This window comes from Chrysochloris asiatica, unplaced genomic scaffold (genome assembly GCF_000296735.1).
Source record: "Chrysochloris asiatica unplaced genomic scaffold, ChrAsi1.0 scaffold00006, whole genome shotgun sequence".
Taxonomy (NCBI): Eukaryota; Metazoa; Chordata; class Mammalia; order Afrosoricida; family Chrysochloridae; genus Chrysochloris; species Chrysochloris asiatica.
In genome coordinates, this window is record NW_006408524.1 from 12,582,621 (window position 1) to 12,597,446 (window position 14,826).

The following is a 14,826-nucleotide window of genomic DNA, read 5'->3' on the forward strand; positions in this document are numbered from 1 at the left end:
ATCATGTTTGGTAAGGTGGAGGGTCAGGGAAAAAGAGGAAGATCTCCAATGAGATGTATTGGCAAAGTGGCAGCATCAATGGACTCAAGCATGGCAATAGTAGTGAGCTTGGCTCAGGATCGGGCAGTGTTTCGTTCTGCATAAGGTCGCTATGGGTCAGTACTGACTTAATGGCACCTAACAACAACAACAAACACATGAAATCATTCTGAACATCATTGTTGTTGTTAAGTGCTGTTGAGTCAGTTCCGGCTCACAGCAACCTTGTATAGGGTTTCCGAGGAGTGGCTGGTGAGTTTGAACCACTAACCTTGTGGTTAGTAGCTCAGTGCTTCTCTTACCATGTTAGTAGCCATTAAAACAAAAACAAAAATAAAGACAAAAAAATAACCAAACCCTTTGCGTCATTGCCACCCTACAGGACAGGGTAAAACTGCTCCTTAGAGTTTTTGAGATTGTAAATCTTTACGGAGCAGACAGCCTTGTCTTTCTCCTGCAGAACCACGGGTAGGTTTGAACTGCTGACATTGTGGTTAACAGACCAATGCTATACAGGATAGCCAACCAACTCAATAGCACTTAGCAACAACAACAGCATGCTTTAGATCTGCCTTTATGGATTAAAACATTCTCTAGGCAGATTTTTTTTTTTTTTAGTTGGCAAAGACATTTTCATTATTTTCTTTTGCATTTATTTTGAAAGTCTTACTGAGCGTCCCTACCACCCACCTGTCAAGTTTGTCATACATTGACAGCTTGTGTGTTACTATAATGGTAGAAGCTAAGCCACTGGTATTTCAGATACAGGCAGAGCCACTGTAGTGAACTCCAAAGTTTCAGCAGAGCTTCCAGACTAAGACAGACTAGGAATAAAAGCCTGCAAATTACTTCAGAATGTACTTCTGAAAATTAGCCAGTGAAAACCCTACGGATCGCAACAGAATATTGCCCAATATAGCACAAGGTCAGCAGTTCAAAGTCACCAGCTGCCTCTCGGAAACTCTACACAGGGTCGCTATGAGTTGGAACCCACTTGATGACACTTAACAACAACATCAGCGATAGTGCTGGGAGATGAGCCCCCTAGATTGGAAGGCAATTTAAATGAACAGGAGACACAATAAGAAACTTGAGCTTAGCAGCAATTATGAAGATTGGGCAGGACTGGGCAGTGTTTCATTCTATTGTACATGGGGTTGCCAAGAGTTAGAGCCAGCTTGAAGGCAACAAACAACACAGAGAACGCACTGGGCCAAGCATGTACTGTTGCTTGGTGTGTAGTTTTCTCTTCTTTGGAGCCCACCATTGGGGGTTCCCTGGGCTTTCCCACTCTTAAAGGATGTAGGAGCATCTGCCTTTCCTGACTTTGCTTCCTGACCCACAGATGAAGGGAAGGCGTGCACTTGTTTTGTGGTGGCAACAGTTACAGCTTGAAGGATAAATGGGTCCTTTTCCTTACAATTATTTTTTGTCACTCAGTTTGCCATTTAAATGGCATATCTTTTGGTGAGATCCCTTCCAAACCTCTCTACAAATATTTATGGTTTTGAAAAGTATTATTTCATTAAAAAAAAAAAAAAAAGTCATAAGATTTGGTAGAAAATCCAGAAAATACACGTTCAAAAGGAAGACTCTATAAGAATTCCCAATGTTGCTTTCTCATAGGAAACCGATTCATTCACTTTCTACTTTGTGACTTTCGTGATGGGCCTTCCTGCTTTACTCTATACACATACTTTTCCACAGGTGTGATTGTTTCACCTAATGTGAGCTTCCTATATGCACTATGTTTTAAAACTACTTCTTAAACGAAATGTCTTATAGACATCTTTTCATGTCAATATATCTGTGCCTACTTTTCTATCATTGTAAAGCTATCAGTTGTTCCCCCATAGATTCTAAAGTTTACTGAAACAATTCCTTGGTATTGGAATTAAAAAAAAAAAAAAAATCATGGAGTTATATTTTCTCTCTGATCAAACTCCTGTTCTTTGGAAGAGCAGCATAAAATATTCATTCATTCCTTATCAAACATTTATTGTCTGCTCTGTGCCAGGCATTGTGCTTTGGGCTTGGAATAAATACCAAGGTGAAAATGACAGTTTTCATAGCCTTGAGGTACCCACAATCTTAATCAGAAGATCAATATCATAAATAGATAATTACAATTGCTGGAAATATAGTCTCCCTTTTCACTAATTTTTAAATCTCATAAAGTGTCATACATAATTGGCTCAGAGAAGAATACCTTTTCTCTCTTTTTTAATGGAGACCTTTTTTTTTTGGTAGCAATTCCAGTTTCTTAAATCACAGAAATTGAAAGAATGGTGGTGTCTTTTGGGGCTTTTGTTTGTCATCCGTTCAGGGGGGAAAATGGACTTTTCTATTTAGCTCAGGAAGCACTCATGGCTCTCTCAGCCCTGTACAAGGACAGGTTCCTCAGAATAACCACTAGGTGTGTGTCTGACTGTACTATTGCCCTTGATTTCTTAGTTCCAAAGCTTCGGAGAAGAACTAACTTTGCATTTTGACTTGAATGCCGGCTAGTCTTTTGGAACGACCTTGTAGTATTAATATTCTCTTCTCTTCAAAGGAGTGGGTCAGCAGGGGTACAGAAATAAAGCTGTCAATCTCTATCAGAGTGCACTGAATTTCCACTCCTCTTCTCTCCCATTTGCCTTTCCTTTCTGTTGTTGTGGTGACGCCGTTAGCTTGATGTAGAGAGCGATACTGACATCCTTGATTGTCCTCTGACTGTAAGTCAACCATGTTTCCCTTTGTCAGCTTAAAGTCAGCCCGCCCCTGCTGCCTCCTTCCCATCTGCTCTGTCGACCTGCCTGTGTGCTTCCTGTACTTCCCTTCACCCTTGGCTCTGGGGTGTCCTTGCTTCCTGCAAGTCACTTGTAGCCTTGGTAGAGTTCATAGTTGTGTATGTTGATCATAGTTTAGTTTCCTCTCTACTCAGTAAAAGTAGCCAAATCAGCCCCTAAAAACAAACCCAAAAATGTTCACATGCCTTCATGAATATGAGCAGTATTTTAATTTTTGAATATTTGCACCTAAACTGTACTCACCTATTGGGTTTTCATTTACTATCTGTTTGTCTGTACTTTAGGGGTCTGTGAACAATTTTCTTTATTACAATCACTCCCTCTGCTAGACAGGCCAAAATACAAAGCACAACAGGTAGGACTGAAGTCTGATGCTGTTCTTGTGGATTCTGTAGCTTAGCGGCTGCCCAGAAAGGCATACTTTAGTCATGTGCATAGACGACTGCCAAATCCTGAGGTGTGTTGGGGCTAGAATGCACTTTGCTTTTGTACAGATGAAGATGGAATGGCTATTCGAAGATTTGAGTCTTTAAAGTGATATTTCTCCAATATTGGGATCACTTGTGTATAGGCATGTGTTACCTAGTAAAGTCTTTCTGTGTGTAGATAATTTCATAAAAACCAAGAAGTTTTTCGGATGGAGAACCATCATTTTCATTTGGAGTGTTTGAGTTCTATGTAGTAACCACCTATTTTCTGGCCAGAGGAAATTCTACTAAGTGTACAAGTGCTGCATTTCCTTCCTGTGCTTCTGGACATGGCTTTGTAATCTAAAGGGGGACACTGAGAAAGAATTGGAATAAACTACCTGCGTGAATTTACTGTTTCATGTGAAATACTGCTATACACAGTTGTGAAGCGCACCCCAGAACGGAGCCATTTGGATCCTGTTGAAATGAAATGTATGTCTCTAACCTAAGCTTTTGTGTTGGTTTTTTCCTTCAACAGGAGATGGCGAATATTTTGGCTCAGAAGCAGCTGCGTTCCATCATTTTAACCGTGAGTAACTTTATGCTGACGTATGTGTTATTATCCTCCTCTTTTGGTTTTAGTTTATGGTTTCTTCTGTGGCAAGCAGCAGGGCAGTTACAGAAGAGGAAAAAGTGTGCTTTTGGAATCGGGAGAAAGCAAGCTCTCCTAGACAGAATTAATTGCCTTATGAGATGGGTAGGAGAAATCACCGGAACTGCTCTGTTATTGTTGTTAAATGCCAGTCAGTTCCAAGCCGTAGGACCCTTTGCAGGGTTTCCAAGGAGCAGCTGGTGAGTTTGAACTGCCGACCTTGTGGTTTAAACAGACCTTATGGTCCTGTGCATCATCCCACAGAGCCACACCAGGACTCAGAACTGCTGGAAAGGAATAGAAAAAGGGAATATCTGCGGGCAGGTTGAGTTGGAAATCTCTCATGAAAGGGACAGGTTTATTACACTGACCATAGCTTAAGGGTTGTATTTCAGCCTGATGTGTAAGCAGATGGGTAAGCACTTAACTACTAGCCAAAAGGTTGGTGTTTGAACCTACCCAGAGGCGTCTTAGATGACACGGCTGATAATTACTTCTGAAAGGTCACAGCCTTGAAAACCCTGGGGAGCATGGTTCTACTCTGTACAGATGGGGTCAGTGTGAGTTGGGATCCACGTAGTAACTACTAACAACAAGGAAATGAGGGTTCCTTGATTTAACAATATCCATCAGTATGAACTTGGAGGTGAATGCAGTAGTTCCATATCATAAGCACTGGACTGCAAACCACAAGGTCCTCAGTTCAAGCCTGCCAGCTGCTCTGCAGGAGAAAGATGAGGGCTTTGTGCTCCTGCAAAGATTTAAAAAGCCTCAGAAACCTTATGCTGGGTGGCTATGAGTCGGTAGCGTAGTGGTTATGAGTCGGGCAGCTAATCTCAAGGTCAGCACTTCGAAACTACCAGCAGTTCCACAGGAGAAAGATGAATCTTTCTTCTCCTGAAAAGATTTACAGCCTTGGAAACCCTGTACAGGGTCGCTATGAGTTGGAACCGATTCCATGGCACACCGCCACCATGAGTTGGAACCAATTCAATGGCACAAAACAAAAAAAAAACAACATGAGCTTTAACTGTGTGTGGTGAAGGAGCTAGCCTAGAACATTCCATGTCCTGAGAGGAGTCCTGACATTTTGATCATCATTTTCCCAAGTCTTTGTATTAAGAGAAAGAAAGTCAGGAGAGACATACATGAAATTCATTCATTAATTGCAATGCTAGATGGATCGTAAACCTAGATGAAAAAGAATCTTGAAATGTTTCATTGTGACTGTTTAAAGTCATTTAGAAATAAATCAAATAGCAAAGTCTCCCGAGGCCTCATCTGCTACTTGACTTTTTAACCCAGGACTGAAAGAAACAAGTGTCATTGGTTTTCATTTGAAAAAGAGATTTCTGCTTGTATCATTTCAAGGAGAGCTTATAATCAAATGCACACATTCCAGTGTAATGAGGTCATTAGAAAGTAAAAAGCTTAAAAGGACAAAGGAAATAAATGTTCTAGAACCCGCAGACCATAGTGCAATTTTTCAAAAAGTTTGATTTTGAAGCTTCCTGAATGTCACAGATAAAGAGAAAGCTGTGAATGTAATTAGTCTTTGATAAAAAGAAGTACCCAAGTTCTTCAGGGATGGCATGGCAAACTTCTTTCTCATGAAACTAGAATCTGAATGGGTCTTAGTAAAGCAACCTAACAGATTCTAGGTTCAGTGATGGTTTTGTAGGAAATGCAGAAGAATTTCTAATGTGGTGATTTGTTATATCGGGCTTCAATCAAAGTAGAAGCTGTGACATTAAAGTAGTGCAGTGCAGGTGTTGCATGGGGAGGGGTGGGGGGAATCGGGGGATGGAGGCAGGGCTATAAATGTTGGACCCTGAAGGCCTGACCCTATTCTTGATATTAATATGCTCTGGCAGTTGAGGATAGAATGCCCAGAGAAAAGAGTCATCTCAAAGATCAGTGGGACATTTTTATGAGAATTGGAGGGCTGGCAGTTCACTGTTGGCACCCTGGTATGAACTTGAAGTGCAGATATGTGAGGACCCATGCATTTTGTTCAGTAAATGTGCACTGCCAGTTAGCATCCTGTTCTGAAGACGGAATGGCCTATGACTTCCTAGTTTGATTTCCCTACTGATCCCCTTGCCTTCATTCTTCCCCCAACCCTCTTTTTTTTTTTTTTTTTTTTAAAGTAACTATTGGTGTGTGGTGCTTACTGAAAGGATATAGCGCCTCGGTATGTGCTAGAATGGGGTGGTGGGTGGAGAGCCTAGGAAGCACCTTAGAGGTGTGGACCTCCTCTAGCCTTGATTTTTTTTTTTTTTCTTGAATACTGCATATTTTTTATATCAGTAGCTCTGCCTCACGCTGAACTGTCAGTTAGAATCAGTAAACAGCAGTCTGCAGACTAGCAACATCAGAGTACGGAGGGGAAAAGTCTTAGAGCACAAGCCCTTGTTGGGTCCAGTGGTGATGGTCACTGTATGACACCCAGTCTGTTCTGACTCACAGTGACCCTGTATAGGCTTTCCAAGTCTGTACCTCTTTACAGGAGCAGAAAGCCTTATCTGTCTCCCATGGAGCAACTGGTAGATTCAAACTACGGATCTTGATCTTGTAGTTGGCAGCCGAGCTCACAATCCGCTATGCTACCAGAGCTTTTTTTGTTGGCTCCTTGCACCTTCAAAATAACTGGTTTTTGAAGGGTTGTTTCACCACATTGACTGGTTTTTTGGCATCATTTAGAAACGGCTATGGTCGCTGCCAAGGACCATGTCTGTTTGGTCCAAGTGTTGAATTAGTTGACTTTGGCATTCAATTAATTACAATTAGTGGCAATTAAGTAATAGTGGTAATTGAATTAATGCAATTACTTGGATTTGTGGCAACTATCGGTTCAAGATCCAGATCTGGTGGAAGCATAGGCTCATGAATCTAGTCCTGCTGACATTCCTTTTATATTTGCTGCATTTTCGGTTCTGTTTCCATGGGGAAGGTTCTTTTTATTCTCATTCAGTTGTTAGCAGGTGAGCAAACTAGTGCTCATGAATCTGCTCACTGTATTATCACAGCGGTGGCCCCTGTATAGTTTCCACAGTGAATTAACTGCAGACTTAATACATGAGGGGGTTTCAAAAAGTTGGTGGAAAAGAATGAAAAAATAATGGAATTTCCCCACAAGCTCTTTGAAACCCTCTCATATAGGTAGTTTTAAAAATGTATCCCCATTGAACAGTGGGGTCACTTGTCAGGGACAGCCCTAGGGTATGACAATGGCAGAATTTGGGGGGATACTGACTCACCATGTTTATTGTACCGCTGCATGTGAGGAATGCTTCTGTTCTAGAAACCCACAGTTCCCTTCACAAGAGACTCCTGTTTCTGGAACATCTGTCTCTTGATTTAGAGGCTGAAATGACAGTGTATTTCCAGTGCCTTGTCCTTTTCCACTCTCCTCCACATGGTACATCTTCTCTGAAATCCTGGTTTAAAATTCAGGAAACTTAATGGGCCCTAAAGTGGGACTGAATTCACCTTTACCTCCACCTTTCTTCTGAAGGTGTCTCCACCAGCCCACCTCCTCTGCACCCCAATTGAAAGCTTCTCAGCTTCTCCTTAGCATCGTGAGGGTGGTTGGCATTTGTTGTTCGCTTTTCCTGTCTTTCCCTTTTGATGGATTTCGTGAACGCTCTCCCCAGCATGTCATCCGAGCCCAGCGAGCCATCAACAATGAAATGGCCCACCAGCTCTATGTGCTCCAGGTGCTTACCTTCAACCTCCTGGAAGACAGGATGATGACCAAGATGGACCCCCAGGATCAGGTGAGTGCTGGTACACGACGAGGCAAACACACAATGGGGAGAGAGTGTCACTAAAAGCTTTTCTGTAGGCTACCCTGAAACCAGGAGTTATTGGATGATAGTAATTTGGAGACGTGGAACGTAAAATTTAGGTGAATCTAGGGTCCAGTTGGAGTCCTGGTGTGGAGCTGTGGGTTAATGTGCTAGACTGCAAAGCCATTTGAATTGCAAGGTCAGTGGTTCAAGCTCACCAGCTGCTCCTTGGAAACCCTATACAGGATCACTATCTATGGGTTGGAATCAACTCGACACCACTTAACAACACCAACAGGGTCCAATTGGACTTCTGGTGTGGCGCTGTATGGTCAGCTCTGGATGGCGAATCACAAGGTTGGCAGTTGAAATCTACCAGGTGCTCCTTGGAACCCCATACAGAGTCGCTGTGAGTTAACAGGGTCAAATTAGAAAAGCGATAGTGATGATTCAATGGTAGGAGTCTCACCCTACAAGTAGGAGACCCAGGTTTGACTCCCAGCCAGTGTGCCTCACTCATAGCCACCACTAGCCTTTCACCAAAGGCTTGTGTGTTATGATTCTGAATGTATTTCAGCAGAGCTTTTAGACAAAATGGAACAAGGAACAAAGTCCTGGTGAACTTCTGAAAATCAGCGACTGACAGCCATCATGATCACAGTGGTCTGACCTGCAGCCAGTCAGAGGGTCGCACGGGGTTAGGCAGTGTTCTGTTCCATCCTGAATGGGACCACCATGACTCATTGGCTGCTTCCATGCCAGTTAACACAGCTGGATAAAGAATAAAATAACATGATTCTTAGATTTGACCCCAATACATTCATATTCTCCCTTTCTTTTGATTAGAGTCCAGACCTTGACCCTTTGTCCTTATACCTTGAGTAATGGTTTTGCTGTCAAATTCACAGACAACTAGGCCCACTTGGTAGCTCAGTGTGGTGTTGATTCTGAGGTTACAAAAGTCATTTCCATTCTCCAGTGATCTGTGGTCAGAACAGAGTCCCAGGTTAAATCTGATTTAAGGGCTTGCATTTGTGTCAGTTGACTATAGATTATAATTCTCTGCTAGGATTCTGGCTATTGTACTTGAAGTATTGTGCCTCCTCTCACAAGACTTTTTTGGAAACTCTACTTGTGTCGGGTAGAGTTTCCAGAAACAGCTGGGAGCTCTGTTGAAGCACATTTTCAACTTACATAGCGCTGCAGGTTTGGAAAGAAAAACACTCAATTATTGGCACGTGAGGACCTGATGTATTGCAGATGTGAACGGCTCATGCGAAGTGTGGAACTACTGCGGCATTTCATTCATGGCAGGAGGCCATGTGATTACGAACCATGGGGAGGCTCGCAGAGGCTATGCAGTATGCCCCCGCATTTTTGGCAAGGCCATGAGTAGTCAGCCCAGAGAGAGAGGACATTATCACCTTGAGACTTCCAGTGATGGAGAACAATGCGTCTTACTGCAGAACAACCTCCCTGTTTGGAAACCCTTCCTCTTCTTTTAATGCTGAATTCGTTTCCGGGCGGGAAGTCCCTTCTAGTGGAAATAAGAGGGACCCCTTTGTAGCTTGAATGCTATTCGTAAGTTTTGTTTCTTCCAAGTTTCTCTAGCTTGGTCTTCTCCAGCCGTAACCCTTCCATCCTATCTGTGGCTCTCGCTTAGAAAAGCACTGGGACAGTCCTTAACACTCCAAATGATTCAGCTGTGAGTTTAATTGTGGAAAAAAGTCAGGGCTGACCAGCAGGGCTTGTAGCAGGAAGAAGACAAGCCCTGATTTAGAATATTGGATGCCTTTTATTTCATCTGTTTTTCTTTTGCATAAATGCAGATTCATCCAGACCTGGGATTAGAGAGAGGTTATGTAATGCCACAAAAGGAAAGCAAGATCTCCCTTTTATTTTTGTCTTCTAATTCCTTCAGGCTCAGAGAGACATCATCTTTGAACTTCGAAGAATTGCTTTTGATGCCGAGTCTGAGCCAAATAACAACAGTGGCAGCATGGAGAAGCGCAAGTCCATGTACACCCGGGATTATAAAAAGCTTGGCTTCATTGTAAGTAGTCTTCTCCATAAACTTGCTCCTTCCAGCATCCCTGGGCCTGACCTCAGCCTCATAGCTCATGTCTTCTCAGAGCGTGTGGTCCTCCTGTGCCTTACAGAATAGTTTCCATATCGGCCAGATGTTTAGCTGATTTAAACAAGATCACATGGAAACCTCTTCTGGACTCGGCGAAATGGAATAACTTGCACAAGTGTGACTAATACCGAGTTTGTTTATTCAGTTCTGATTAAGTGTAACCAAGAGTAGTTAACCCAGAGTGGATCTACACTTCATTAAAACCCCTGCACAAGATGTTTACGGTTCTGTATGAATTGAATGCATGGTGGAGGCCAGACGGGTAGCTTTTATTGTGTTTGTGATTAAACTGATCCTGTATATCAAAATATATCTAAGAGGTACATGACATTCAGTTACTTGGAGATACATGTAATTTACATTTTCCTTAAGAGCCTGTTCTTGCTGTGGGTATTAGGGGTTTTTGTTGCTGTTTTCAGTGTCAAATTAGGAGTGAGTTTGCCCTGAAGAGAGCCTGGTGATCTGGTTTCTACTTGTAGTTTGGTCTTGCTCTAATCCCTATGGTATTTCTGAGTGACTGTACCTGATCTAATCTCAAATTCTGGAGGTGTACTATTGGGTCTCCACTGAGACCTTGTTTATTTGCATAAACAGGATTTCAAATCCAGGCATTGTTTTATAAGTTGAAATACCTTTCCTTGAGTTGTTTTTATTGTAACTGCTGTTGTGTCATTTCTGACTCATAACCTTCCTGATTAGGGGTTCTGAGGAGAGGCTGGTGGGTTTGAACCGCTGATCTTGCGTCCCTAGATTTCAATCATCAGTTCCCACCCATAGTGACCCTGTATAGGGTTTCTGAGGAGGGGCTGGTGAGATTGAACTGCTGACCTTGTGGTTCAAACTGACTTTGCAGTCCAGCACATTAACCCATAGCACTACACCAGGATTCCTTTAATCTTCCCAGATTTCTCAATCTGCTGGACTGCTAACTGCACGGTTGGTGGTTCAAACTCACCAGTTGCTCCTTAACCAGAGTTGCGCTATGTGTTGGAATCAACTTACCAACATGTAACTATAGATATATAGATAGATAGATAGATAGATAGATAGATAGATAGATAGATAGATAGATAGAGAGCTCTGGTAGAGTAGTGGTTACGATTTGGGCTGCGAACTTTAAGGTCAGCAGTTCAAAACTACCAGCTGCTCCGTGGGAGAAAGATGAGGCTTTCTGCTTCTGTAAAAATTTACAGCCTTGGAAATCCTTAACAGCGTCGCTATGGGTTGGAACTGACTCGACAGCACTAAACAACAACAACATACACACACACACACACACGAGTAGCTCTGGTAGCGTAGTGGTTACGAAGCAGACTGCTAATCTCACAGTCAGCAGTTTGAAACTACCAGCTGTTCCGCGGGAGAAAGATAAGGCTTTTCTGCTCCTGTAAAGATTTACAGCCTTGGAAACCCTGTACAAAGTCGCTATGAGTTGGAACCAACTCCACGGCACATAACAACAACAACATACACACAACACACACACAAATATTTTTTCAAAATTTTTATACATGTTTTTATACATAGTTTTACAAAAATGACATTGTGCTTTTTGTGTTATTTGGGACTCTTGTCTTTATGGGAATATTCTTTGAAAATGTGTTCATATCAGTAAACATGTATTGTTTTTCATTACTGAAGGATTCTTGTTTTTTTTCAATTTGAACGTCCTATGATTTAACCAAGTCATTTCGCTAAGTGTTTCAGTGTTGTGAAATTGCAGCCCAGTTTTTACACACTCACAGTCCTGTTCTTGGGATAGATCTGTGGCGTTGTAATTTCTGTGGTATGTACTTGTAAGGCTTTTGCTATTACTGAGTTGCTTTCCATAAATGTTGAGTAATACCCGCTTCCACCAGCAGTAGAACACAGGGACTTTTCCTTAGTCTCACTAGTTGTATGTCTTAAAACATATAACGAAATTAAACCAGAAGTAAAAAGGTATTGGTTTTACAGTTAGTCTTACTCTGTCATTGTAAGATTAATTGTTGAACAGGGCATATTCAGTTTTGAAACTTATTTTACAGAAACCTATGACATGAACTTTATAGCATTATGATCTCTGATGTGACTTTGACATTCCGCTTGAACTTTTCATTAACTTGACTGAAATATTTTGGCAAAAAGTTTCATGACTCATGGACAGGGTGACTATTCCATCTGCTTGGAGCGTGTGGCTATTCAAGGTTTCTGGATGGATGTGGCCCTGCTCTCCCGCTGGTGCAGGTTCAAGTGAAAAGGCAGCATCCTTTAACAGAAATGTATCTGGAGGGAAGAAGGGTCGGATCCTCTTTGCACTTCATTCTCAGTTCTTCCTGATTTTACTCTTGTAAGGAGCTCTGGTAGCGTAGTGGTTACGAATTGGGCTGTGAGCCACAAGGTCAGCAGTTTGAAACTACCAGCGGTTCCGCGGGAGAAAGATGAGGCTTTCTGCTCCCGTAAATATTTACAGCCTCGGAAACCCTGTACAGGGTCGCTATGAGTCGGAACCGACTCCACGGCACATAACAACAACAACAACAACAATGGTGAGTAAGCCAGATCCAAATCACCTGCCCTTTCTTGCCCTCAAGTCAGGGCAGAATTTCCAGGGAAGATTGCAGGACATGTGTTATTCAGAAAAGGAAAAAGCTCCCGAGTGGTTCTGACACCCTGTCCCAGTTGAAATCTGGGTGCTAGTGGGCGCATGTGCGACTGCAGTTTCATCATCTTTTTCCTGTCGCGGCCTCTATTACTAGCACATCTGGACTGTGCAGACCAAGGGCCAAAGTGGAGTTCCCGGCATGCACTTCCACCAAGACCTGTGGTGTCTGTCCCCAGCTCCCTGTGGTGTTTCCTGTGGGCAGTCAGATCGAGGACACGCTGTTGTTTCTTCTTTCTGCCATGTTGTATTGAGAACCGAGGGGAGAGGAAATGAATACTCACAATGACTCACAGGTTCTGGGTCTCTGGATTAGTTAACCCAGTTATTGTCAAGGCAGCCCCAACTCATGGTGACCCCATGTGTGTCAGAGTAGAACTAACTGTGCCCTCCCAAGGTACCTCTGTGTGTTGAAAGGGCTGATTGTACCTCCCCCCCCCGCCCCCCCCAGGAACTCTAGGTCTCTATAAAAGGTGCATGTAATGGGGGTGGGGCCTATGAAGCATCTCTCTTGTTATTTTTAAGCTCTGTTCCTGTATGAAACCACCAGGGTATTCCATGAGCCAAAACCTGAGTAATTTTTCTCAATCTAGTTCCAATTGTCTTAACATTATTTTTAATTTCGTCTCCAGTTTGCTATTAAGGTATAGCTTGCTCTTAATTTTCAGTGACTGGTGAGTGTTCTGGTTCGTGAGTATTTTATAAAGACCAGTGTGGTTTGTTTGTTTTTGTTTTTCAACTGAAAGTTAGTTTAATATGTTTTAAAGACCTTTAGCACTTACAGTGGTTCCCCTTCTTAAAGTCTTGAAAAGTCGTTTTAGAAAGAGCAGAGTCTCAAAGCGGAGTAACAACAACAGCAAAGAAAGGGGTGTTGATGCCCTGTACTTTTCTGGGTTTTTTTTTTTTCCTCCCTTTTTTCGTTTTAAATCTTAATCCTCCCCCTGTAACTTCTCCTCCCCTGTAACTTCTCCCAGGCCACGTTCTTGAATCAGAGACTTGAAACATTGGCTAGACTATTTGGTAACGATTTCTGATGCTGGAAATTGCCCAGCAACTTTGACAAGCAGATACGTGGCTTTTAGCACCCACCCAACCAGAAATTCAGGACAGTCATCTGAATCACAGACACAGTGCGCCATCTGGTGACCAATATGTAGTAACGCTAGAAGCTGATGTCAGAATCTGGTTACAAAAGTTCTGTGATACACTGTAAGCAACCTAATCTACTTTCTCTTTGAGCATAGAAAAGGGAATAATCTTGTCTGCACTCTGGAAATCTAGGAGTAGTCTGATGCAAGGATCGTCTTTTGATCTCTTAGAAGAAAGCCTCAGTTCACAAGATGAAAATTGTTTTCCATTTCACTTCTAAAATCCAACTGCCATCAAGTAGATGTGTACTCAGAGCAAACCTCTAAGACAGAGTAGAACGTATCCAGAGGGTTTCAGAGGCCGTAAATCTTTAAGGAAGCAGATGGATGCTTCGTCTTTCTCCCCAGGATTGACTAATGGGTTTGAACCCCTGACCTTTTCAGTTACTAGCCCAACATTTAACCCACAGTACCAGCATTTAATGCCCAGATTTACAGCTGTCCATGAGTCACTCCTGACTTGTGGCGAACTCGTGTGTCAGAGCAGGACTGTGTGTTCCTTAAGGTTTTCAGTGGTCAGTTTGTTGGATAGACGCTTGCCAGACTTTTCATCTGAGGCCTTTCAGTTAGCAACCGTCTTATTAACTGTACCACCAAGTCAATTTTACAGCCTCGGAAACACTGTACAGAGTCACTATAAGTCGGAACTGACTCCACTGCACATAACTACCACCACCACCAAGTCAATGTCTAGAAAGTGTCAAATGCCTGGTTTTGTTTAGTGGAGTGGGCCTGGGGTTCCTTCTTAGCTTTTGTCTTTACAAGCTGTGGGCCAGTCAGCCAGTTATGTAACCTCACCTATGAAATGACTATCTGTCCAACTGATTGGAAGAGGTCCGTTTTTGTGCCCATTCCAAAGAGAGGTGACCCAACGGAATGTGGAAATCATAGGGCAATCTCTTTGATATCCCGTGCGAGTAAAGTTTTGCTAAAGGTAATACAGAAACGGCTACAATCATACATTGACAGAGAACTTCCAGAATTTCAAGCTGGATTCAGAAGAGGCCGTGGAATGAGAGATATCATTGCTGATGTCCGATGGATCTTGGCTGAAAGTAGAGAATATCAGAAAGATGTTTACTTGTGTTTTATTGACTACGCAAAGGCTTTCGATTGTGTGGATCATGACAAGCTATGGACAACATTGCGAAGTATGAATATTCTGGGACACTTAATTGTGCTCATGAGGAATTGGTACAGGGACCAAGAAGCAGTT

General features: G+C 42.5%; 1 protein-coding gene across 4 annotated transcripts in view; it reads left to right on the forward strand.

Moving 5' to 3' along the window:
* The window catches only part of ELMO1 (engulfment and cell motility 1), a 660,529-nt gene that overhangs the window by 165,260 nt on the left and 480,443 nt on the right, over nt 1–14,826 (forward strand). For 2 of the 4 annotated variants that reach the window (XM_006832125.1, XM_006832127.1), the window contains exons 10-12: nt 3,780–3,830; nt 7,550–7,672; nt 9,606–9,737. In XM_006832125.1, coding sequence (XP_006832188.1) covers nt 3,780–3,830; nt 7,550–7,672; nt 9,606–9,737 — 306 coding nt within the window. Of the gene's footprint in view, nt 1–2,711; nt 2,757–3,779; nt 3,831–7,549; nt 7,673–9,605; nt 9,738–14,826 lie in introns of all 4 variants that reach the window. The other 2 variants (XM_006832126.1, XM_006832124.1) reach the window with 2 other exon arrangements.